General features: G+C 41.3%; 1 protein-coding gene and 1 non-coding gene across 2 annotated transcripts in view; one reads left to right on the top strand and one right to left on the bottom strand.

The window, feature by feature from the left end:
* LAMB4 (laminin subunit beta 4) overlaps positions 2,394-27,724 on the top strand; it is a gene marked incomplete at its 5' end in the record, with an annotated part of 121,884 nt that continues 96,553 nt past the window's right edge. Inside the window, 3 exon segments of the mRNA XM_021063522.1 lie at positions 2,394-2,592; positions 21,966-22,123; positions 25,444-25,579. Of these exon segments, the coding sequence (XP_020919181.1) occupies positions 2,394-2,592; positions 21,966-22,123; positions 25,444-25,579 (493 nt within the window).
* TRNAE-UUC lies at positions 3,230-3,301 on the bottom strand. The gene has a single exon. It is a non-coding gene; the product is annotated as a tRNA-Glu (tRNA).

Genomic DNA, 27,724 nt, shown 5'->3' with positions numbered 1-27,724 from the left:
TAGTATCCATGAGGATGCAGGTTCAATCCCTGGCCTTGCCCGGTGGTTAAGGATCTGGTGTTACCATGAGCTGTGGTATAGGTCGCAGGTGTGACTCAGATCTCGTGTTGCCGTGGCTGTGGCTTGGGCTGGCAACTACAACCCAGATTCGACGCCTAACCTGGGAACCTCTATATACTGTGGGTGCAGCTCTAAAAAGACAAAAGAAAAAAGAAAAAGAAAAAAAAGAAATGAGGATAGTCCCAACTAACATATTGATGGAAGGCTATAGAAGAATCAATGCAGTTTAAAAAAAAAAAAATGACTTGACAGCATTTGGAAACCTGGGGGTTTCCTTCACAATATTATTTAATGATCTCATCTTGGGAAAAGCTAAGAGTCATCCTGAAAATGGGGTGTTTTAAAATTTCTGCTTTGAGTGATGGAAGTACATATACGTTTGTTTTGGTCTCAAGACCTGGCCCACAAAATGCTGAATGTAGTCTCTCTAAGCCAAATAAAACAGGCTGGTCAAGAATGGTTAGTCTTCTCCCCTGGACTTCCCTTCCCCCCACTACACTGTTCTTGAAAGGATTTTAGGAGGAAACACGCCACTGCAAGGTAAGACTCTGACAATCTTGGAGTAGACAGGGCAAGAATCGGGTGCTATATCAAATGGACAGGAGCAAGGGGTGAAGCACTAGAAAGACTAAGCCTTTCTGTCTTCCAGTTAGGACCCAGTCTGAGACCCACAATTCCCCCTGAAAGGACATGAATGGTGTCCCAGTGCCAGCAAGCTGAAGCCCAAGGGCAGTCACTATTGCAGTGCTGAGGGGGAAACAGCAGAAGGAATAGCTGGAGCCAGGTCCCTCTTTGTCACTGGGCCCCATCTACTGTTCAGGGAGGCCATGCTCAGAGGTTTTGACTCTTTGTCTCAAGAGGGTGGGAGGGAAAGAAGGAAATTAAGTGTAGCTGAGTTTCCTGACTTGACCACATGGGTGGATGAAGATGCCACTACCTGGGATAGAAGTGAGGACGACAGACAGATTTGAATAAGGAGGAGTTAGACTGTGATTGAGGTGCTGGTGAATCATCCAGATAGAGATGTTCTTGGGGTTGGAAATGGGTAGCCTGAACTCCGGAAGTGGGTTGGAAAAGAGAAAGAAGTGGATTAGTCATTAAACCATCTGAATAAGTTTGTCTGAGGGACACACACAGGAACAGAAAGGAGATGCTCAAACTATAGGGCCCGGAGGAAACACCAACAATCGAAGGGGAAGGTAGAAGAAGAGAATGTTTTGCTCCACCTCTTTGATATCAGAAAATGCAACTGATGTACTCAAACTCAATTAAATAAGTAAATAATGGATAAACCCATTGATGTACTCAATCTCAAATAAGTAAATAATGGATTTGGTGACATTGATGTACTCAAGCTCAATTAAGTAAATAACGGATAAACTCATCACTCCCAATTGAGGACGTCTTTAATAGTGTCATTTCCAGAAGTCCTACATCAGAAGACACACTACCAAAGCCTCTGGGTCAAGGTACAGATGGAGAGAAGTTTTTCAAGGCTGAGCGAATCCCGAAAGACTGACGTTCCCGCCTAGAGGATGAATACATGTTGTGTGCAGGCAGCAGTTGTGGGCAGGACAGCAGAGTCCCTGGCCCAGCCATGGACTAGCCTCCGGGATGTTTAATTTTGTTGTTGTTGTTAAGAATGAGCCATTTCTTCTTTTTGACAAATGCCACTATAACTCAATGACATGGGTTAGCTAATTTTCTTAATGTCATATTTGTAGAGCATACGTTCACTACTCAATTTCTAGAAGCAAAAATATGCCCTGGACTGTCTCATTCTTTCCCTGTAAGCTTCATCAGACATAGCTTCTGTTTCCCGTGCCACCAGAATCTTGGCGTCTGCAGGCAAAGTTGGACGTTCAAGCTAAATACTGCAGGTTAGTGAATAGTCAAACATATCTACATTAGTCGACTGCTCTCTTCCAGGTTCAAAGTTGCTTTTGTCAAGCATGATTATCACAAGCAGTGAGTAAAACTGATTTGAATTGGCCCATCCCTTTCACCCGAGTAAATTTTGAGCATCTCCCGCGAACCAACTATTCATTCCCAGAGAGGGCGTGGTACTTCAGATGCTTCTGTGAGCAGGTGTGAACTTCTGATTCTTTGTGAATGTCCTCAATTTCACTCAAGTAACTAAGAACTTAGTTACAAATTTGGAACTCAGTTATTTAGCAAGAATGTTGCAGTTGGTTGCTGTAGCCATGATATGTCAGCTCCCAGTCATTGCTTTCAGAAGTTTGGCAGCTACATGAAGATGAAAAACATTTGCTGGAAAATCGAGCGTTCGTTCCACTGTATGGGGGGTGGGGTGGGGGAGGGTAGAAAAGAAGAGAGGGAGAGAGAGAGAACCTGAGGCAAGTAGCTCCACAAATCACCTTTCTTGGCAGGTTTTGGAATACCGCTCATCTTTTTTCCTCCCTCAGGTGCCTCAGGGAAAGCATTTTCTACTTAAAACGACTCTCACTTTCAGGTGTGCATTTACACGCCCTGGGTGCTGCCTGCGCCTCTCAACACAGATTCCAAATCCTGGTAAGTCTCATTTCTGTCTCTCTGGCAAGTTGACATTTCTGGAGTCCAATGAGGGCATCAGCACGTTTCTGAGTTGTTGGGTAGGTGGGGGACCATCATGGAGGATGATGTCTTTTTCAGAATGATAAATAATTGGATAACATTTAAACATAAGACACGTCTATATAACACAGTCTTCAGGGGAGGAACTGATGCTGCGTGCAGAGTGGGCTGCGGCCAGTGACCTGAGCTTTTTTGTGGCTCCAGGAAGGCTTCAAACGGTATAGTGTTGAACTGCATGATTTTAAGTTGTGTTATCAGGTGACTATCTTGTGACAATTTAGAAAAAGTTCAAATTCTCTAGAATGATCCGTATCTCCAAAGGTGTCTGTTAATATCTTAGGTATGTGTACATGAGAAGTTGAAGGAAAACATGGTATCTGTTGTCACTGAGAGAAAAGTGAGTTTTAGAGCTTGTGTTCTGTGGTGACGCCATGTAGGCAACACAGTTGAAATAGCTGATGATTCCTGATGTGATGTGAAAAAAAAAATGGGTTATGCAAATAAGGGGAAGTTAGGCATAAGATTTCTATGAGAACTGTCATTTTTATTTGTTTGTTTTGGCCGTGGCATGCAGTGGCTTGATGTGTTATCTCAGTTCCCAGACCAGGGATTGAACCTGGGCCCCAGCAGTGAAAGCACTGAGTCCTAACCATTAGACCACCAGGGAATTCCTACTTTGAGATGTATAAAATAGCCCATTTGAAGTGAGCCAAGAATAGAGTGAAGGTCTCACATCACTGTATTATTGTAATTGTCCCCTGTGTTAGATATTCCTGTATCATTTGCAAAAGAAAGAAACAGGACTAGAAATGGAAGTGGAATGCAGGCCCTTCCTACAGAGAGGCTGTTTATTAAACTCTTTGCATCCATGGGTTGAGGGGCTGGGCAGTTTCCATGACAGGCCCCTCAGGTCTTTATCTGTGTCATCCAAATTGTTTTGACACACACACAAAAGGAAACTCTTGGACAAGATGTAGGCCTGAGCACACAGTGAAAGCAGGTGAAGTAAAGTTAGTGAACAAGCAATAAATTTGAACCAATTAGCAACACCAGAAAGTTATTGTCAGTTTCGTATTTTTTGCATAAATTTTATTGAAATATAAATTTGATTGGACTTACAGTGTTGTGTTTGTTTCAGGTGTACAACAAAGTAAATTGGCCATGCATATACATAGATACCCATTCTGTTTCAGATTCTTTGCCCATAGAGGCCATCACAGAATATTGACTAGATTTCCCCAAGCTATATATTAAGGCTCTGTTACTGATTGATGTTGTATATATTGTGTGTATATACCAATTCCAACTTCCTAGTCCATCCATCCTCCCCTCAGCATTTCCCCTTTGGTAACCATAAATTTGGTTTTGAAATCTTTGAATCTGTTTCTGTTTTGTGAATAAGTTCTTTTGTATCATTTTTATTAGATTCCCCATATTAGTGATCTCAAATGATACTGGTCTTTCTCTGACTTACTTCATTAGTATGGTAATCTCTATGTCCATCCATATTGCTGCGAATGGCATTATTTCATTCTTTTTCATGGCTGAGTAATATTCTGTTGTATATATGCACCACATCTTCTTTATCCAGTCTTCTGTTGATGAATATTTAGGTTGCTTCCATGTCTTGGCTATACTGTAAGTAATGTTGCAAGGAACATTGGGGTGCATGTATCTTTTTGAATTATAGTTTTCTCTGAGTATATGCCCAGGAGTGGGACTGCTGAATCATATGGTAGTTTTCTTTTTAGTTTTTTAAGGCACCTCCACACTGCTTTCCATAGTGGTTACACCAACTTATATTCCCACCAACAGTGTAGGAGGGTTCCCTTTTCCCCACACCCTTTCTAGCATTTATTGTTTGTAGACTTTTTGATGATGGCCACTTCTGACTGGTGTGAGGGATGTCTCACTGTAGTTTTGATTTGCATTTCTCTAGTAATTAGTGATGTTGAGCATCTTATGTGCTTTTTGGCCATCAGTCTATGTTCTTTGGAGAAATGTCTATTTAGAACTTCTGCCCATTTTTTTTTTACTTTATTTTTTTAAAATATAAAGCTGTGGGGGTTCTCATCATGGCACAGTGGTTAACGAATCCAACTAGGAACCATGAGGTTGAGGGTTCGATTCCTAGCCTTACTCAGTGGGTTAATGACCCGGCATTGCCGTGAGCTGTGGTGTAGGTTGCAGACGAGGCTTGGATCCCGAGTTGCTGTGGCTCTGGTGTAGGCCGGCGGCTACAGCTCCAATTAGACCCCTAGCCTGGGAACCTCCAGATGCCGTAGGAGCGGCCCCAGAAATGGCAAAAAGACCAAAAAAAAAAATATATATATATATATATATATATAAAGCTGTGTGGGATGTTTGTATATTTTGGATATTAATCCCTTGTATATTTTGGATATTAATCCCTTGTCATTCGCTTCATTTGTAAAGATGTTCTCCCATTCTGTGTTGCCTCTTCATTTTTTTAATGGTTTCTTTTGCTGTGCAGAAGCTTTTAAGTTTAATTAAGTCCCAGTTGTTTATTTCTGTTTTTATTTTCATTAATCTGGGAGGTAGAGCCAAAAATACACTGCTGAAATTTATATCAAAGAGTTTTCTGCTTAGTTTCATATGTTTTACTGTTTATCACAACATTTCCTTATTTAAAGATCAGCATCATCTAGGAGCATTTACCAAAATGCATCTAATTCCTTGATCAATATATTTGCATGCTTTTCATCCAAAGAAGGGTAACATTGTGTGAATCCCCAATTCTCAATTACCTGTACATAGATCACTTAAACTCACCAATGAATTTAGCAAGAGAAAAAATTTCACACAGCCCGTGTGAGACTTCACAAATAGCAGTGCCGATAAACCAGCCAGAAAAGCAGCACCAATTAAATGTGTAGCTTGATGAAGGAAGGGATGGCTGAGATGAACCCAACACCTAGAATTGGGCTGTATGTGCTGCTGGGGGGTTTATAATGACTGGGTAGGCAATTGTAAATAACAGGAATTCTAAAAGCTGCTGGACTTAGACTATAACATTCTTCTAGTTTGGGACCAATTGCCTAAAATGGGAAACAGAAAACTGGGAGTTAAGGTTAAGTCTAGGGCTGAGTCACTCATGGAAACAAAGGTGGAGTGACAGGCCTGGATTAGGGGCACTGAAGCCACCTGTAGGGCTTCAGAACTCAGCTGTCTTGCTATTTGAGGCGGATAATTCTTTGTTGGGGGATGGGGGCCGCCCAGTGCATTGTGGGATATTCCTTTAGAGCACTCCTGGCTTCTACCCACTAGATGTCAGTAGCCCCCCCCCCCATGGTGACAGAGGGAACTGTCCCCAGACGTTACCAAATGCTCTCTGCAGAGCAAACCCAACCCCTTGAGAACCACTGCTCACGAGAAGCAGGCAAGCTGCTGTGGGCCTAAATATTTGCAGTGTGATTCCAGGGATCATCCATCATCCATGTTTACAGGGAAGGAGATTGGATTTCAGGAGGCAGAATTGAGTGAGGGGAAAATACAAGGAACCAATCTGTAACAGAAGTCCAGAGTCCACTTAGAATGTGACACAGAGAAGTAAGAAAATCAGGGATGATTTCAGTCCTTGACCACATTTTATTGAATCATTTCAGGGAGAATAGTTTTCATAGTCTGCATTAACCAGAGCTAGTCAGAACTAAAGGAATCGGATGCATTTTGGTAACTGATGGATGCTCCTTGATGATACTGATCTTTAAATAAGGAAATGTTGTGATAAAAAGTAAAACATATGAACCTCTTCATTCCCTCTGCCTCGGGGATTTCAGAGACAACTGAAGGATTTTACACCCTAATGTTGGCAGTCCTTTGAGGCCACTCCCATCATTTGGGTGGAGGAAAGGAAGCCAGGAACCCCAGCCCGTTTTCTTCCCCCCATCATTCTGCTAGGTCTGGAAAACCCTGCAGTGCGAATACTTTGGGCCCCAGGCCAGTTCTTCTGACCTGAAAGCTGTAAATCCCTCACAAATTATGGTTCAGGATTGTTTCACAAAGCGTAGTTCTAAAATCAGTTTCAAGTGGAGATAAGGACGGGAATAAAGGACCTCCTTTCTAGTTTCTTCCTGCTATGATATAAAAGCATGTAGGAGTATTGCAGAGTGATTATATCTGCATCCCTCTTTACCTTCCAAGTGCTTCCTTATTGCAGTATTTAAATCTCCAGATTTAGAGACAGTCTAATTTCACACTAGGGCTTTGGAAAGCAAAATGTATTTTTGGAGATTGGGAGAAAATCAGGAACCAGAAGCCACAGAATGAGGCTGTGGAGGAAGAGGCAGGAAAACAGTCAGCACCAGGGAACACCCAGGATTAGAGGTTTCTATGGAGGTCTTGAAATCTAGGTTAATGCAGCCCCAGCAGGGCACCTCTGGGGCACATCTGAGGCCTTCGAGTGAGGGCAGAGGAGCTGAAGTTAATGGAATAGCCTGTCAATAAAAATCAGTCTAGAATGCCATGTGTCACTTAGTGCCAAGGTCAGAGACGGACATCTTTTAACCCAAGAAATGCAAATGACTATGAATTCAAGTCAATAAATGTTTTCAATATTTTTCTAAGTAATCCCAGGGGCTGAAAGATGAATGTTTGCTTTCAAGGGCTTGCAATCTATTGTGAAGGTTAAACAAGGTCTTAAAAAAAATTTTTTTTAAAGCAGAATGTTTCTACTCCCAGGTTTCTATACAAGAGAAACGAAAATATACATCTATACAAAACCCTGTAGATAAATGTTCATAGCAGTATTATTCATGATAGCCAGAAAGTAGTAAAAAAATGCCTACAAACTGATGGATAAACAGACTATGGTACATACATGTAAAAGAATATTATTCAACATATAAAAGAATACAGTACTGATTCGTGTTACAACTGGAATGAACCTTGACAATAACACATTAATTGAAAGAAGCTAGTCACAAAGGACCACAAATTGTATGATTTTATTTATTTGAAGTATGTAGAATAGGCAAAGCTACAGAGAGAAAAAGGAATAGTTTCCTTGGAGAAGGCAGATAGAGGGGTATCTTCCCAAGGGTATAGAATTTCTTTTGAGAGCCATGCCATGCTCTAAAAGTGGATGGTGGTGATGGTTGCATAAGTCTGTGAATGTATTTAAAAAACACTTTAAGGGTGAATTTTATAGTATGTGCATTATCTTAGCAAAACTGTCACACATACACACAAAATACAAAGACTTCTATTCTCTTGGGTAATGGGAAAATCATTTGGGGATGTTGAGGGGCTAGGAAAAGGAGTCCTTTGCTGAGCAAGCTCTGAGAAGTGCATGCACATTCAGACAGGATCAGATCCAGGCAAGACAGAGCTCAGGAAAGGATGCCCGCTCCCACCTGCTTGGCTCATGCCAGCACCGATAGCTTGCATGTACCCTCTGCTGAGATCTCACTCAGTGTTAGCCACCCTGCCATGCCCAGGAGCACCAGCAGCTCTGATCTGCACTGTGTGGACCCCCGGGGTTACCTAGGACAGTGCTGCTCATACTTGAGCATAAATCAGACTCTCCCTAGGCCTTGTGAAAGCCCAGTGTACCAGCCTGCATCTCTAAAGTTTCTGAATCAGTAGAACCTGGGCTGGATGGGGCCTGATAATTTGCATTTCTAGCAAGTTCCCGGATGACGCTAATGCCGCTGATCCAGCAGGTGACTAGCACCTGGGTTTGCCTAGGACTCAGGGGGAGTCCCAGGACCCGAGCGTTACCCAAAGTAGGGTCCGGCTGCTTGCTGCTCAAAAACCGATACTTGAAAGGCAAGATTGGGGCAAAGTTTGCTTTATTTTAGAGGCTGGGAACTGGGAGAGAGGATGGACTCATGTCCCAAAGCTGACTCCCCAACTCACAGTCTGTGGGCAAGAGCTTTTAAAGGGGAGTTTTGGGGGGTATAGACAGAGGGAGGGGACTACATGCAGAAACAGCACAGTCAGCTCTGAGAGTTATCTTGAAATTGGTCATGTGTTGGTCTGACCAGGGTTACCTTGACTGTTTTAAGTACAGTTAGTCATCAGTTCCAGGGTGAGTTTGTTACCATTTCTTTGAGGACAGTTCTTGGGATTGTGGTAGCTTTTGCCATGGCTACACTCTGGGCGTCAGGTAGTTAACTTCTTCCTGGTGGGATTTCAGTACCTACAAGACATCTCAAAAGATATGGCTCAGAATATTATTTATAGCCCCTGAGGAGGAACGAAAAGTCCTTGACTTTGCTGAATGACTAAACTTTTATTATTTTCTCTTGTTTGACTGTTTTCCTCTGCATTTTCTCACTTCTCTGGATAAGTTTTTCTTTGACCTAAATTTTGCTACAGACAAAAGGCAGATAGATGGGGGACAGTTAGGGGTGGGGGGCAGGACCATAGTATCCTGCTCTATTTCATGGGGACTTAAATACTAAAACCAAAAATATCCCAGGCAAGCTGGAATGAATTGGTTACCTTATTATATCCATGGACCACACTTTAAGAATCACTGTTTAAGGAGATAAGATCAAATTTTGATTTGAAGGATGAGAGGAGGAGATATCGAGAATGACCCTCAAGTTTCTAGTCCAAGCAAGTTGGTCCCTGGTAATGCCAGGGGTTCCACAGCTGGCTACACATTGGAATTCCCTGAAATATTTAAAAAATGCTGATGCCAAGACCTCATCCTCAGATATTCTGATTTAATTGGTATACTAAGTATTATCTGGGCAACAGGATTTGAAAAGCTCCCTAGGCTTGACAAATTCTCGTATAATGGAATCCAAGAGGAAAACAAGTAGATGGGGCAAATTCATGAGTGTTAGGTGTTCATGAGCCATCACTGGCTACATATGAGAATACTCTAGGAGAGTTCTAAGCATCCAGCATTGCCACAGCTGCAGCTGAGATTCAGTCCCTGGCCTGGGAACTTACATATGTCACAGGCGGGGCCAAAAACAACAACAAACTCCCACCTTCAAAAAAACCAAAAGAATCCTCTGGGAAGCATCACAAACACATTGACACCTGGGTGCCACCCCCAGCAATGCTGATTGAATTGGTCTGGGCAGACCCGAGCCTTAGTAGTTTAAAGAATCTCCCAGGTACAGACAATGAAATATCATTCAGCCTTAAAGGGGAAGGAGGTTCTGGATGAACCAATCCAACATGGATGAACCTTCAAGACCTTACCCTAAATGAAATAAACCAGCACACACCCACACAAAACAGCTACCACATGACTCTATTTATAGGAAGGCCTAGGGTGGTCAAGTTCCTAAAGACAGAAAGTAGAATGAGGCTGGGGGATGGGGGGTGGGGGGGGGGTAAGGGGCATGACAAGTTGGTAATGGGCACAGAGTTTCAGTTTTGCAAGCTGGGAAGTGTTCTGGGTATGGGGTGTTGAGTACCCAGTGTGAATGTATGGAGGACCATTAAACTGTACACTTTAAAGTGGTTAAGATGTTAAATTTTTTATATGTTTCTTATCATAAAACAAATATGTTTAAGAGAAGTCATAAAAAATAATCTTCCCAGGTGTTGCTAAGGTGCAGCCAGGGCTGTGACCTGCTGAACTAAGTGGAGACACTTAGCAAGCAGCAGAATGATGGACAAGCCCTGTGATTCTATTGTTTATTTCTATTGTCTATTTCTATTGTTTATTTCCGAGAAACTGCAGACAATCCATAAATAATTATTATTGAGAGAATTGTGTCAATTTTAGTCCAGCCTCGATCTTTTAGCTCCTCCTTCTCCTCTTTCTTTTTTTTTTTCCTGACGTCTCCTTGATGTACAATGCTGTGTTATTTTCTACTGTGCAGCCAAGTGATTCAGTTATACATACCTTTTCCATATTCTTTTCCATTACGGTTTGTCACAGGATATTGAATATATTTTCCCTGGGCTCTACAGGAGGACATTGTTTGGGACAAATCATTCTTGAACCTGACCGATAGTTCAGTTTTTCCTAGCATGACCTTTATTATTGCTTGAAGAAAACTCCTGGACTGAGAAAATTCCCAGAGGTTCATTTTCAATCACAAATGGGATTGAGTGTGATACTAAGGATGTTGTACCTCCCACCCCCCACAGATGCTTTGCAAAAGGTAGTCCACTCTTTCTTTTTCTCTTGCAAGCAGCCCTGAGGTTCTGGCTCCTTTCTCTCTAAAGCTGGGCTCTTAGAATTCTGCCTTCTGCATCCCTCTCATCTTTCCAGAAGAGGGAGATTTTAGCCTGTGGTCTTATAGCCAGAAGCTGTCTTTCAGTTTGAAATCTGCCCTGTGACTGGATTCCCCACTGGTGAGAAATAGGAATGCTGTTGTATGTCTTATGCAGGCCTTGAATTACCCTTCAGCCTTTCAGAGCCTCGGTCATTTCAAGCCCCAAGTTGTAGGCTATTCATATGGATTATAATCTTAACTGAATTTGGTTTCTTTGGTTATAGAGAATATCATTTTCAAACTTTGCTTATATTGCCCATTCTTTTTAAAATGTTCATCATGAATTCCCATTATTGTGGCTTAGGGGGTTAAGAACCTGACTAGTATCCATGAGGATGCAGGTTCGATCCCTGACCCCCATCAGTGGGTTAAGGATCCAGCATTGTCATGAGCTGTGGTATAGGTTGCAAATGTATCTCGGATCCTGTATTGCTGTGGCTGTGGCTGTGGCGTAGCCTGGCAGCTACAGTTCCAATTCAACCCCTAGCTCCAGGAACTTCCATATGCCACCATTGCAGACATAAAAAGAAAAAAAAAAAAGTTGTGATCAAAAAGTGTAACTGGGTAATTGACCAAAGCCACTTGCCCTGCATGAGGAAAAGTCAACAAGAAATCACCACCTAGAAAAAGTGTTGGGGTCCAGTTGGCCCATATCGAGGGACTGCATTCTGAGTCTCCTGTAGATCCTAGGAAGGTTTTGTGTAAGGTTATTAGTCCAACATTATAGACTTTTATAACAGATAAAGCTCATTTCCAGATGGGGATGCTGCAGGTGACTACTTTTCAGTCATTTATTTCCTCAAGACAGTCGAGATGCAACATGAACTCCAAGCTCTGCAAAGAGCTTTGATCACAGAATGGGAAATTTGCCTACAATCAGTCATTTCAAAATACCCTGGCAATCCCCTAGTGGCTCAGCAGGTTAAGGATCTGACATTGTCACTGCTGTGGCATGGTTTTGATCCCAGGCCTAGGAACTTCTGCATGCCATGGGCACTGGGGAAAAAAAAAAAAAAAACCCACCCTAAAAAGACTTTATAAGGAGGCTGGCATTGAAGTTAAGGACTTCAAGGCAAAGGAAACAACATGAGCAAAGGGTTATGAAAGCAGGAAATGGTGTCCTGATGCCAGAGGGCAGGAAAGGTAAAATTAGAAGAATTGTGAATGTGGGTCTAGTAAGAAAAACAAAAACTCCCTAAAAAAGAAAAAGCCTTGAAGGAGAGAGTGCTAAAAAAAAAAAAAAAAAAAAAAAAAAAAAAAAAAAAAAATATTCTCACCTGTAAATAGATGAGAAATATTTTACGTTCACTGCTCTTCAAACAAAAACATTAAAAAATAATGATGATGTGTAATTTTTTGCTTTTTAGTTTTTAATTGTTTTTGGTTTTGTTTTTGGCTGCACCTGCATCCCGCAAAAGTTGCCAGGCAAGGCAAGGGACTGAACTCTTGCCACAGCAGTGACCAAATCCATAGCAGTGATGATACCGTATCCTGTGCCACCAGGGAACTTTAATTTTTTGCTTTTTAAATTGACAAAGCTTGAAAAATTCATACTACTCAACAGCTCAACAGTTGTTCCCTTAGGCTGTTGGTGAGAGTGTAAATTGGGACAAACTTTCCACATGGCTATTGACAATAATATCAGAATTTTATATACACATACAAACATACTTAATCTCATTGATTCAGTATTTCCATTTAATATACCCTGGGGAATAATTGAGGATATGAACAAAGATTTAGCACCAAGATTTATAACAGGAAAATATAAGAAACAAAGTACAGAACTTCCCATTGTGTCTTAGGTGGTTAAGAACCCAGCATATTGTCTGTGAGGATGCAGGTTCAATCCCTGACCTCACTCAGTGCATTAAGGATCTGGTGTTGCCGTGAGCTGTGGTGTAGGTGACAGATGCAGCTCGTATCTGGCATTGCTGTGGCTGTGGTGTAGGCCGGCAGCTGCAGCTCTGATTTGACCCCTAGCCTGGAAACTTCCATATGCCACAGGTGCAGCAGTAAAAAGAAAAAAAGAAAAAGAAGCAAAGTACCCAACAACCAATAGGGCATTCATTAAATTGTGGTTCCTGGAGTTTCTGTCTTGGCTCAGCGGTAATGCACCCGATTAGTATCCATGAGGATGCCTGTTCGATCCCTGGCCTTGCTCAGTGGGTTAAGGATCCAGCATTGCTGTGAGCTGCGGTGTAGGTCACAAATGAGGCTCGGATCCTGAGTTGTGGTGGCTGTGGCGTAGGCCAGCAGTTGCAGCCCTGATTCAACCCTTTCCCTGGGAACTTGGAATCTTCCATATGCTGCAGGTGTGGGCCTAAAAAAGAAAAAAAAAAAAAATCATGGTTCCTGCTTTCAGAGGAGTGCGATCCAGTAATTTAAAATACTGGTACAGGAGTTCCCGTTGTGGCTCAATGGTTAATGAATCCAACTAGGAACCATGAGGTTGCAGGTTTGATCCCTGGCCTTGCTCAGTGGGTTAGGGATCCGGCGTTGCTCTGAGCTGTGGTGTAGGTTGCAGACGAGGCTCAGATCCCACTTTGCTGTGGCTGTGGCGTAGGCCGGTGGCTACAGCTCCGATTAGACCCCTAGCCTGGGAACCTCCATATGCCACAGGAACTGCCCTAGAAAAGGCAAAAAGACAAAAAAATTAAAAATAAAATACAATGAAATAAAATCCTGGTACAGGACAACCTTTCACCTACACTCCTCGCAACCAACTGAGGTGCATGTGTGTTCCCATCCAAATCAGGCCCCCACATCAGTGACTTGGGAGGCTTTTCATCTAGAGGGGCACAGCTAAATCTACAAAGGCAGACATAGCTTGCTTGGGTTTATGGAAGCCCACAGGTTGTCCTGATGTCCCTGGCTAGGTGGAAATTGCCTAATGTAAAAAAGTACGGAAAGATGCCTGCCTGGCATGTATTTATTGAAACAAGCATCAGTATGATGTCACTTTTGGAAAATATTTATATTCAAGGAAAAAATGGTGGAGGAAGATCTAGTAAGATATCAGCCGCTTTTCTCTGGGTGGTAGTTTGACAGATAATCCTTCGTGTTGCCTTCTGATTTTTCTCTTTTTTTCAACAATGAGGACACAATGTATAATTAAAATTTTTTCAACAATGAGTACATGTGAATTGTACAATAAAATTTTTTTCTAAATAAAAATGGACAAAACAGATTAAACATTGCATTCTGTGACCTCTAAACATAGAAAACAAATATTTGTCAAAATTGTATACACTCCTATTTTTTAAGGAATTGGGCACTGTGGGTATTTTATGTTTCAGAAGTATAAGAATCATCACTCACACTTGAAATTAGCACAACATTGTAAATTATACTTTGATTCTTTAAAAGAGAGAAAAAAAGACTGTAGAAGAATAAGTACCCCAAAAAAGAACCATCAGACAAATTTTCAAATCATTTAAAACTGATGACAACTACTGATTTTATCAGTTACTGACTTAACCTCCTTTTTTTTTAACCTAGTAGAATTGAATTTAATCATTTCCTGACAAAAGATGCAATTGCAACTGACCTTTTTTCTGCACCTTGGTGAATAGTGTCCAAATCCATTTTCTGCTTGTATTAAATTGTGCTAAAATATTTAGTAGAGATGCATTTTAAACAATCCACCTTTTTTTTTTATACTAATACATATTTGCACAGCTCTTCTGTTGTGGAATTGTGTCAAGCAACTGAAAAGTTCTGCTCAAAAAGTGTTAATATCCAGACATAGATATTTCTATTACTCTTTAATGAAATATTATCAGCAGCAGGTAAATAAGACACCTTTTTATGTGCTTTTTTAGCAAAATAATTTCAGCTTCTTAATTTGCAAATTCAGTGCATTTTTATTTTTTAAAATAGCTCTGCTTTGGAGTTCCCATCATGGCTCAGTGGTTAACAAATCTGACTAGGAACCATGAGGTTGCAGGTTCGATCCCTGGCATCACTCAGTGGGTTAAGGATCCGGCATTGCGTGAGCTATGGTGTAGGTCACAGACGTGGCTTGGATCTGGCATTGCTGTGGCTGTGGCATAGACTGGCAGCTACAGCTCGGATTAGACCCCTAGCCTGGGAACCTCCATATGTCACGGGTGCAGCCCTAGAAAAGACAAAAAGACAAAAAGACAAAAAAAAAAAAAAAAGGCTCTGCTTTGAACATAGCACTTGTCCCAGTGATGAGGTCTTAGGAAGAATTTATAGGCAAAATTCCCTCTTCTGAGTAAGCAACCACTCTGGGCTAAACGACCAAATTCTCCATGACTGCACAGTCTGTAATAACTGAGGATCGTTTACATTAGTCATAGAGAAGATGTTTCTAACAATTACTCTCTTTGATCCTGACTTTTCTGTATCAGTAAGAGCCCTGCTTCCTGGTGAGTACTACCTAAATGGCCTAGAATCTTCTCTTCAGAGATACATGTTGAATGTCTTCACGGCAGCAGACTTTAAGAGTCTCCTCTTTTCTTTTTCGTTTTTGGCTGAACCCATGACATATAGAAGCTCCCAGGCCAGGGTTCAAATCCAAGCCACAGCTGTGACATATACCACAGTGGTTAATGAATCTGAATCTGACTAGGAACCATGAGGTTGTGGGTTCAATCCCTGGCCTTGCTCAGTGGGTTAAGGATCCGGCGTTGCTGTGAGCTGTGGTGTAGGTTGCAGACACGGCTTGGATCCCTGTGTTGCTGTGGCTGTGGCCTAGGCCGGCAGCTACAGCTCTGATTAGACCCCTAGCCTGGAAACCTCCATGTGCCATGGGTGCAGCCCTGAAAGGTCAAAAGACCAAAAAAAAAGAAAAAAAAAACCTGCAAATGTTATCTAATGTGTTTTCTTTGCATGTTTTCTCACTCATAATAAATCCTGTGTATGAGTACCTAAAATGATGTGTTTATGGCCTTGAAATTCTGAAGTGAATTCTATATGAGAACATTGTACAACTTTGAGAAAATTATAACAATGTACAAATTTACTGAGTTTACATAATAATGGTTACATCTACAAAAATGACCCTTGACTTAATAGGAGATTTGCTGTATATTTTCTTTAAATAACCAGCTTTCCTAAATTATTACTTTTTTTTTTTTTGTCTTTTTTCTATTTCTTGGGCCGCTCCCGAGGCATATGGAGGTTCCCAGGCTAGGGGTCAAATCGGAGCTGTAGCTGCCGGCCTATGCCACAGCCACAGCAACGCAGGGGTCCAAGCCACATCTGCAACCTACACCACAGCTCACGGCAACGCCAGATCGTCAACCCACTGAGCAAGGGCAGGTATCGAACCTGCAACCTCATGATTCCTAGTCAGATTTGCTAACAGCTGCGCCACGACGGGAACTCCCTAAATTAGTTTTTAATAAGATCCTCTCCTCAAGCTGTTGGTCATTTTTGAGCAATCCATTGATGGTCTCAAGGAAGAAATATCATTATTCTCTGAACCAATTCCAAGCTATTGCTAATGTGATAACATAGCAGTTGAAAGCTTTAATCCAGGGAGGATATTGCTGAGTCTATATTCAGGCATGAAGATTTAACTACTTAATGTTCATAGCCACTCTCTGCCAAGTATTTTAGACCCGAAGTTCATATTTGCAACTTAGAATATTATATGACTGATAGTTAAATTTCCTTAAGTCCTAGAATACTTTTATTTTTGAAAAGTACATACCTGATGAAAACAAGTTTGGCCAAGTTGGGCTATAAAAACATGTTCAATCTCTAAGGCAACAATGCCAGTAACAAAATGCAGGATGGAACTTGTCTCAAAGAATAAACCCCTGGAAGGGAAGTCTTTGTTAATCCACAAGTATCATTAGCAGAGGTTTTATGCTTGAACTTAAAAACAAACCAAAATTAAAACTTCTGTTTATTGGAGCCCAAACTTTGCATTAGGTGTTCATGCTAGATGCCAGTTCTAGGAAATAAAACGAGATCTATGTTTGGATTGTTGGGTGAATAAAAAAAAAAATCCAGGTTAACCAAGCCAGGATAATTGATTTTGCAATGAAATAAAGTATATGAGGGGCCTAACCACACCTCAAAGGAAGAGAAATGTTGTGCTTTGTTTTAGAATAACAAGCTTTGCAATGAAATAGAAGATGGAGAATTCCCCATTCAAGCTGACTTGCAGTAACCTGTGGGGAAGAAGACATTATGTACCATATACTTAGCTGTAGAATCATGATCTATATATGTTTAATGCCTGATAAAAATCATGAAATGACAAGATTAAATAGCATAGATATGGGAAATGTGTACACAAGGGAAAGCATATGATTTTTCTTTCTTTGGCTATACCCACAGCATGCAGAAGTTCCCGGGCCAGGAATCGAACCCTCACCACAACTGTAGCTGTAACCAGAGTCATGACAGTGACAATACTGAATCCTTAACCTGCTGAGCCATGAGGGAACTCCAAGAATATGATTTTTCAATAGCTTATAATTTTGGCGGGCAAGGTGAAGGAAAGTAATCCATCCAATGCAAATAACTCCATGCAAAAAAATAATAATAATTTCTTTATATTTTTGCAATTGGAAAAGCTGAGGAAAAAACAAGTTTATCCCACAGTACGGTAGTTATTTCTCCTTTTAGGCCCATCCCTCCCTCCCTGGTCTGCTGAAATCAGCACTTGGGTAGCATACATTTTCAGTTCTGAAGGGAATGATATATTAGCTGGAACAGGTGCTGTGTGTGTTTTTTTTTACAGTGTGGGAGTTACATGATTCACCACCCAGAGGCTGGTGGGGTGATTTTGCAGGGCGAGAGAATTGTTGGGGTTTTTATAATCTTTTGTTTTAAGGTAATTGCGGATTCTCATGGCAGTTGTAAGCAATAATAGAGATCCTGTTTCATCCAGTTTCCCCAAATGGTAACATCTCACATAACTACAATATGCTATTACAGCCAGGAAGCTGACATTGAAACAGTCCATTAACCTTATTCAGATTTCAACAGTTTTCGCATGCATATGTGTGTGTGTGTAATTCTGTGCAATTTTATCACGTGTATAGATTCGTGACACCATTGCCACAGTTAAGATACAAAACAGTTCCATCACTTCAAGGATCCCTAGTAACACCCTTTTGTTTATTGATTGATTTAAAATTTATTTTGTTAGGGTTAATTTACAATAACAGCCTTTTATATCCACACCCACTTCCCTCAACCCCTGACAACCATGAATCTGACTCTATAACTCTGGCATTTGAGAAGTGGAATTATGCAGTCTCTAGCATTTTGAGATTGGCTTTTTTAATTCAGGGTAATTCCTTGGCGATCCAACCAGTGTTGTACCAGTGATTCCCACCTTTTCATTGCTGAGCACAACCCAAGTTCCACACCTAACTATTCACCCACTCAAGGACATCTGCGTTGTTTGCAGTTTGGGGCTATTATAACTCAAGATGCTATATGGGTTTTAGTGTGAATATACATTTTTTAGCTCAAACTCCTTATTTATTTATTTTAATGACTGCACCTGTGGCATATAGACGTTCCCAGGCTACGGGTTGAATCAGAGCTGCAGCTGCCAGCCTACACCACAGCCACGGCAACATCGGATCCGATCTGCGTCTGCAACCTACGCCACAGCTTCCAGCAACTCTGGATCCTTAACCCACTGAAAGAGACTAGGGATGGAACCCACATCCTCGCGGAGACAACATCAGGTTCTTAACCTGCTGAGCCACAATGGGAACTCCTCGATGTCTTTATTTTTTTTAATTTTGTTGAAGTATAGTTGAGTTACAATGTTATGTTAATTTTTGCTGTATAGCAAAGTGACACATTTATACATATATATGTATATATATGTTCCTGTTATATTCTTTTCCATTATGGTTTATCATAATTTATTGAATATAGTTCCCTGTACTATAAAGTAGGACCTTGTTCTTTATCCATTATGTATGTAATAGTTTGCCTCTGCTAATCCAGACTCCCAATCTTTTCCTCCCCTCCCCCTCACTGCTCCAGCAACCACAAGTCTGTTCTCTGTATCTCTGAGTCTATTTTTGTTCTGTAGATATGTTGATTCGTGTGATTTCACATTTAAGTGATATCCAATGGTTTCTGTCTTTCTTTTTTTTTTTTTTTTTTTTTTATCTTTCTCTGACTTATTTTGTTTAGTGTGGTAATCTCTAGGTCCATCCATATTTCTGCAAATGGCATTATTTCATTCTTTTTAATAGCTGAGTAATGTGTGAATATACATTTTAATTTCTCTGTGATAATTACCTAAGAGTACAATTTCTGGATTGTATGGTAAGCAAATGCTTAGCTTTGTAAGAAACTGCCAAACTTCTCTCTAGAGTGGTGTTCCATTTTATATTCCCACCGGCAGTGTATGAATGGTCCAGTTTCTCCACATTCTCTCTAGCAGCTGGAGTTATCACTGTCTTTTATTTCACCATTCTGCTAGGTATGTAGCGCTATTGTGGTTTTGATTTACATTTTCCTGATGGCTAATGATGTTGACCATCTTTTCAGCTGCTTCTTTGCCATCTGTCTATCTCCTTCAGTGAAATGTCTATAAGTGCTGCTTGCTGTTTTCTAGTGGGATGGGTTTTTTAATCTTGAGTTTGGAGAGCTCTTTATATATTGTAGATCAAGAGCTTTGTCAACTGGGCGATTTGTAATTATGGTCTCTCAGTCTGTATCTTACATTTTTACCTCTTCGCAAAGTTTTTAACTTTGATGAGGTCCAACTTAATTTTTCCTCCTATGGATCATGCTTTTGTTGTCAATTCTAAAATGCTTTTCCAGAAAACCATGGACTTGGAGAACAGACTTGTGGTTTCCAAAGGGGAGGGGAAGGGAGTGGGAAGGACTGGGAGTCTGGGGTAATAGATGCAAACTATTGCATTTGGAGTGGATGAACAATGAGAGCCTGCTGTATAGCAGAGGAAATATACCCGGTCACTTGTGATGGAACATGACGGAGGATAATGTGAGAAAAAGAATGTGTATGTGTGTATGACTGTGCCACTTTGCTGTACAGTAGAAAATTGACAGAACACTGTAAACCAACTATAATGGAAAAAATAAAAATAATTTAAAAATAAACTAATTAAATAAAGTAAATTTTAAAAATGCTTTTCCTAGCACTGAGTCCCCACATTTTCTCCTATATGTTGATAGGAGTTTTATAGCTTTATAGTTTTCTATTTCACTTCTAAGTCTATGATGGACTTTTGGTTCATATTTGTATAAGATGTGAAATTTTGGTTATAGTTCATTTTTTTTGCCTATGGATGTCTACCTGTTCCAGAACCATTTGTTGAAAAGGCCATCCTTCCTCCAGTGAGTTGCCTTTGGTCCTCAAAAATCATCTGGGCATATCTGTGTGGGTCTGTTTCTGGATTCTTCATTCTGTTCCATTGATCTATGGGTCTATTCCCCACCACCACCAATATTATACTCTCTTGCTTACTCTAGCTTTATTGTAAGCCTTAATATCAAGTAGAATGATTTTCAAAATTGTTTTAGCTATTCTGGGTCCTGTGTCTTTCAATTCAGAGGCTATTTCATTTCTGCAAAATTATCGTGTCTGTACTTTGAGTTGGCATCCAAGAGAAAAATGAGTGCTTAGATTATGGCCTTGAAAATCAAACAGAATTCCTACCCTTTAATTGAATTTTAAAAGAAACTATACTTGCCTGTTCAAATATGCTTTTAAAAGGGAGATAGAACTATTTCTATAAATGGCTATCAGCAAAATATTACAGTGGGTTCGCATTTTATGTGCATTTATCTTTATACGTGTGTTCATTTTAGACCTCACTCCCAGTAAGCTTCCACTTTGTTTTACTCAGTCTTCTCAACAATAAACAAACCTATTTAACATGTAACGGGTTACAAATGTGTAACTTAAACATAATGGAAGAGTCCCTGCTGTGGCGCAGTGGGATCGGCTGCATCTCTGCAGCGCCAGGATGCAGGTTCAATCCCCAGCCCGGCACAGTGGGATCCAGCATTGCCACAGCAGCAGCATAGGTTGTAACTGCATCTCAGATCTGAACTCCGGCCTGGAAACTCCATATGTCGATGGGTGGACAAAAGGAAAAAACATAATAGAGTAAACTCTGTGGGCAAACTATGCTGGGAAGAAAGAGTTGAGATTACCCTATCCATCCACGTTCACATGTGGGAGATAGAACGTTTTAAAATAAAAAGAACTTTAAAAGTCATTTTTAAACCAAGATTCAAGGATGTCCTCTCAAAAGCTACTCATGAAAAATGGAGAACTAAGGTGACAGATAAGATAGAGTTGCCCTTTAAGGGTCTTATCTCATCTGTGACCAAATCCTTCACGATATAGCTGGTGGACAGCAGGCACCAAGGGCTAAGTGTGGTCCACAGGCTGGACCTCAGTCTCTTCCATCCTTCATCCCCAAGGGGCACAGTCTGTTCCACAAGTGGGTATGTCTGAACCCAACAGTCCAGGTTTACCAAGGGGGTTATACAGGGGGGCAAATGAATTTACATATTTTAAGGGAAAGTTATTTCCCATGGATTTTTTAAAATTCTCCAGTTGAGTTTCTCTAGGTTGGAACAACAGGATTCTCCTTCCTCCTGTCCTGCATCTTTGTTATTTGCTCCTAAAATGATACATGGAGAGTTCCCAGCCAATGGAGGCTGTCTCAGATCAGGTTTCCCCAAAGCAGAGCCTGAGGCAGGGATTTGCATACAAGTGGTTTATGGTGGGAGGGCTCCGAGGAGGAAGATCTGGGAGGTGGAGTCAAGATGGGCCCCAGTAGCAGTCTGGCTTTAACTTTCTCCCAGGAGAGGTTCTGAGCATAAATCATACCAGAGAGTGGATTCCAGCCCAAGGCGATGACACCCACCTTTCAGACTGGGCATCCGTCAGTCACTGGCTATAGGCTCAACCAAGTGAGGAGGTGAACACAGATAATGGAACCTCCCAGACTAAGAGATTTCCATCAGGCTGAGGCAAACAGCATTAACCACCAGGGGCTTCACGATCACAGAACTAGTATTAAAAATACGTGGACTGTTCACTCTCCCACTTAACCAGTTCCTCCTTTAAGCCTTCTGCTCCCCTTAGACTGCCTCCTATGTCCTGTCTCTGTTGTATTCAAGGATTGCTCAGTTACACGGAAGCCCAAGAGGAATGCAGCAAGGGTGCCTGCCGCCCCCTGACTGGCAACCTCCTAGTGGGGCGCAGTGAGCAGCTCACGGCTTCTTCTACCTGCGGGCTAGGTGGGGCCCAGAAATACTGCATCCTCAGCTACCTCGAGGTAGGTTGGTTCTTTGTTTACTTGTTGAGACATGGTTCCATCAGTGATGTAGATTTTTCTAAGTACTTCTAGCGTTGTCCAGACAACAGTACAGAAGGTGGACAGCATGCCTTTCCAAACACCACTGTTACAGGGGATATAATCCAACATCTGGGAAACAAACTCTGATCAGAAAATGGGGAAGATTAGCTTTATCTCTCTTGTTACATTTAGAATTGGACAGAAAAGCTTTGCTTGGTCAGCCTTTGCAGAGAGTACTGTGCAGTATACTGTTCTGCTTGGCTGCCTTCCTGACTCCCATGGAGTGGAGTAAAGATGGAAGATTCTGGGAGTTCCCGTTGTGGCTCAGCACATAAAGAACCCTACTAGTATCCATGAGGATTCAGGTTCCACCCTGGCCCCACTCAATGAGTTAGGGATCTGGTGTTGCCGCAAGCTGTGGTGTAGGTCATAGATGCAGCTTGGATCCCACGTTTGCTGTGGCTGTGGTGTAGGCTGACAGCTTGGATTTGACCCTTAGCCTAGGAACTTACACATGCCACAGGCGCAGCCCTAAAAAGCAAAAAAAAAGAAAGGAAAAGAAAAAGAAAAAAAATGGAAGACTGCCTCAGGACCACAAGGCTATTAGGCTGAACATGAGTTCTCATTGTCCCGAGTTAGCAGGAGAGGCAGCAAGTCTAGATTTGGGTGGATTGTATGCCAGCCTCATAAGACCACTTGGAATTGTCTTGTCTAGAGACTATAAAGTCCCAAACTGGAACATCTTTTTGTGCCTTTTTTTCTTAAAGACAAGTTTTTTTGGTTTGTTTGTTTTTGGGTTTTTTTTTGTCTTTTGCCTTTTCTAGGGCTGCTTCCCACGGCACATGGAGGTTCCCAGGCTAGGGGTTGAATTGGAGCTGTAGCTCCTGGCCTGCACCAATAGCCACAGCAACGCCAGATCCTTAACCCACTGAGTGAGGCCAGGGATTGAACCTGCAACCTCATGGTTCCTAGTCGGATTCATTAACCACTGCGCCACGACAGGAACTCCTTAAAGACAAGTTTTATAGAAGAGCCAGTTGCTTGACAGTTTTTCTTCTTCTCTGGGCTCTGGGACAAGCATCCAAGGTCATCTGAGTATCATACCTGCTGAAACGCCTGAGACAATCACGTCAGCCCCTTCACTGAGAGGATGTGCAGGAAGGAAGTTGGACAGAGGCCTAAAGTGAGTGGCCCAGGCTTTTCCAGGTATTGTTCATCTGGGGCAACTCCCGGAGGCCTCTGGAAAAGGCTTTGTATTCTAATTGGTTTCTAGTAAAAGAGATGATTATAAATAAGTGGAGACAGTAGAGACAATACCTGAGTGCTTAGCATTGGTCTAAGTTTGGAAAGTACTTGTATAAGAAAGCAAATTCTCTACATGTGCAAGGAAATGACACTGGAGAAATTTCACTCAACTTTAGGCCGGGTGGGACGGAAGGCTCTTCAGGTAGCTTCCTTAAGTCCAGGCCCTCAGGACAAAGAAGGGGTTCCCAACTCCAGTATCAGAAACTTTCCAACACTGGCATTGCCCATCATGTACTTCCACCGTTGGCGTTTGCTTACATTGTCATGAGCCAGTATGCTCAGATGGTCAGTAAAACTTGATGTACCTGCATTGCAAAGTGACACCAATGATAGAAGTCAATTAAACTTGAGAACTTCTTTGGTCTAGGGAATTCCAGAAATCTTAAAACTCTTAGAGCTAGGAAAAAAAAATCTCAAAATACCTTCCAGCCAACAAAGTCTTACAGGTGAGGCTGCAGGTACTAGTTACCTAAACATTCAGGTGGCATGGGGGATAATCTTTTCCCATCCATTATCTAGCAAAGAGCTCTTCAGCTTAACAGTCTCTTCAGAAGTTTCAAGTCAGCATTGACTCAGAGTGCTACCCAAGTTGGGCTTCCCATATCTGGTCGCCACAACTAAGCATCCTCTGCAGCCACTCCCATTAAAAGGATGTGCTCTAAAATGTTTACAGAGGAGTTTCTGCTGTGGCACAGCTGGTTAAGGATCTGGCACAGCTGGTTAAGGATCATTAAAGTCTAATTATGGAGACAGTCATCCAACACATATATAATATATTCTCCTATAGTGATAGAAGCTGAGAAAATATGATAAAGCAGGGTAAAGATAGAGGGTGGCAGAAGGCCAGAGTGGGGGAAGGTGGTGGGATTTTCATTAGGCATCAAGGAGAGCCTTTCAGAGATTTTGGCATTTAAACCAACACTTTAGAGAAGGGAAGAAGCAAAAAAGACTATTTGGTGGGACGATTGGGGGAAGTGGAAAACAGCTCTTGCCAAGACGAGAGCTCTTAGGAGAGTTCTTGGTGAGCTCAAGGAAGAGCAAGAAATGAGTACCTGAGCTGAGTGAATCAAGAGAAAAGTTGAGGAAGAGGCAGAGTAAGGCTTGGTCAGACATAAAATCGAACATTCACTGAATACCTACCAGCACACATGCTGTTGCAGCCAATTACTGGCACGGAGGATTATAATAAATAGCTCCTGCTTCCTGGAAACTTGGGCAAAATGCTCCTTCAGAGTCCTGCACATATTAGCCAGGAACAACTGTGCAGCCGTTGGCAGTCCTTTGGAAATCTACTGAGGAGATTTCCTTAGGAGTTTTAAGTAAGTATAGCCACAAGTGGATGCATTAAATTAAGCAAACTCAAAGGCCATTCTTGACTGTTATGACCTTTGAAAATTCATCCCAAGTAAAATGAGTTCCAGTTCACTAAAACTGGAATTTTAGTGAATTCACCTTCTAGTCTGCAGGGCAAGAGGGTAGGTCTCTGTTGTGAAGTTAATGAAAATCTTTTACAAAATCCACAGGTGTGATGTAAAGGTTTTGATCCTGAAAGCTTTCATGGCAAAAATTAGGTCTGAGAGAGAAAGCATGGTGGTTGCAGATAAACTAGTGGCCAACTGTTTCATTCATTTCTTACCAATTATTCTTTCCTTGACTCAAGGATGTCATGCCAACTCTAGAGTATAACCGAATTATTTTTCTCTAGTTTAAAATAACCTTCAGGTTATCTGCCTTTTGTGTGAGAAAAATTACTAGTTCTGCATAAATTTGCATTTTTCCCTAGGTATATACATGTATAAAATTCTAGGTCATGTTTTAGTTTTGTTATTGTATTTAAGCACCTATTGATGGAAAAAATTGATGTCTTGCCATTTCCTCTGCTTTTTATTTTTAGCCAGATTGCCTGACAAATATAGGACAGCTTGTTTTTAAATTCAGATCAACAATAAGCAATAACAGTTCTTTATTTTTAATTTTCACAATGTATTTTCCAGGGGGAACAAAAATGCTTCATCTGTGACTCCAGATTTCCATATGATCCACACACCCCGTCCAACAGCCACACCATTGAGAATGCAATTACAAGTTTTGAACCAGACAGGGAAAAGAAATGGTGGCAGTCTGAAAACGGTATGATTAAGTTTTTTCCAATTTTTTATTTCTTCCTATTTTTAATAAGGTGTCTTTCTCTGTGTAGGATTTTAGCACGGAGTTATATGGAAGTTATATGGAACAAGGAGTTATATGGAACTAGGACAGTAGCCACCACGAATATAAAACCCTGTATAAGGAGAACATTTAATTTTCATTTTAAGAAAGATTATTTTCCTCTTAAGAAATCGAAGTATATTTTTTAAGCACATAACTCAGAGTGTTTCACTCTTTCCATGTGGGGAAAAAAATCTCTGCATCCTCTGTTCTTTGTTAAAAAAAAAAGGAAGTTTATGAGGTGTTGGTAAATTAAGCCTAATACAAAACACACTGATGGCAACAGAAATAGTAACGCGGGGGAAGTCTGCAAGTTGATACCATGTGTTTTTTTCCTTCTTTGATACACAAAGGGCAAGAGAGAAGGGACATTTCATTTCTTGCTGCAAGCCAAAAATTTTATATAAAAAAAAATGAGTTGAAAGGATAATTGGCTACTGATGGCAATTCTTTCTTTCCTGGATGAAAGGATGTATATGGCCTTCCCTGTTCACAAAAAACTGTGATACTGAACCTCACACTGGCCCTGACTATCCCTACTTTCTAGACACCACTGTAAGTTTGGACCTAATCAGGGAGTTCTCAATTCCCACCTGAGCCCAGGACCTTATGCTTATTGTAGCTGGTTCACTCATGATGGGCGCTCTTCGACACTGTCTGGAACTCTTAACACCCTCCCCCCCAGTGATTCCTTTTGCCACATCAGGCTACAATCCCTCTCTTCTCTTTGGACTCTCAACCATATTTCCCTTAGGGGATCCTAGACCCTGAGAGGGGAGTTTGGGAGTCATCATAATATATGAGATCATTTAGGGCAAGAATATTGGGAGGCTGCTTTTCGATGTCAACCATTGGACAGGTATACAGTTGGTGTCTATTAAATGCCAGTTCATTTTGGATCCTAATGGTGGATCTCTCATTGGACTCTCCTTGGCGAGTGTGAGGTGGCTTTTACCACATTGATGTATGGGGCCAGCTTTTTGGCTTTTTTTTTTTTTTAATGGCCACACCCGAAGCATATGGAAGTTTCAGGGCCAGGGATTGAATCTGAGCTGCAACCTGATCCACCACAGTTGAATACTTAACCCACTGCTCTGCAGTGGGAACTCTGCACCAGTTTTAACAGAGTCTTTGACCCACACGTCCAGTATTTGTTCCACATCTTACAAAGCAATGCCCTTCTGTCAAAGCTGACTCCACAGAAGATTGGTTCTCAAACAAAAACTTTAGAGAGGGGATAGGAGATCACCTTTCCAGAAAGGTTTAGGCGCTCTTGACACCGAACCTGGGTGTGGCTGCCCTCTCAGCAGCAAACCCTCCTCTAAGCCATTCACCCTAGAACTTGAAGCTGCATCCCAATTCACTGCCGTGCAGGACTGTTCTCTGCAGCTATAATGTCATATATTGTTGCCCCACAGGTAGCTACCAAGCATATAAAACATAGGTAATCCAGACATCCAGAGATGTGCTTTAAGTGTAAAAACATCCTGGATTTCTAAGATTTAGTGTAGAAAAAAATGTATATATGTATAGCAAAGCATTTCTATATACAATGGAATACTATTCAGCCATAAAAAGAATGAAATAATGCATTCGCAGCAACATGGATGCAACTAGACATTCTCATACTAAGTGAAGTCAGAAAGAGAAAGCCTGATACCATGTGTTATCACTTATATGTGGAATCTGAAATATGGCACAAATGAACCTATCTGTAATTTAGAAACAGACTCACAGACATAGAGAACAGACTTGTGGTTGCCGAGGGGGAGGGGGAGGAAGTGGGATGGACTGGGAGTTTGGGGTTAGCAGATGCAAACTATTACATTTAGAATGGATAAGTAATGAGGTCCTGCTGTATAGCACAGGGAACTATACCCAGTCTCTTGTGCTAAACCATAATACAAGAAAGGAAATGCATGACTGGGTCACTTTGCTGTATAGCAGAAACTGGCATATTGTAAACCAAGTGTACTCTAATAAAAAAATAATAAAAATAAATTATTGCTATTCTTAAAATATTAATGATATCGAAATGAGAATATTTTTGATATAATGGATTCAATG

Source organism: Sus scrofa, chromosome 9 (assembly GCF_000003025.6).
Source record: "Sus scrofa isolate TJ Tabasco breed Duroc chromosome 9, Sscrofa11.1, whole genome shotgun sequence".
NCBI lineage: Eukaryota > Metazoa > Chordata > Mammalia > Artiodactyla > Suidae > Sus > Sus scrofa.
Note: the sequence above shows the minus strand (reverse complement) of the source record. Positions and strands in the feature narration are given on the sequence as shown.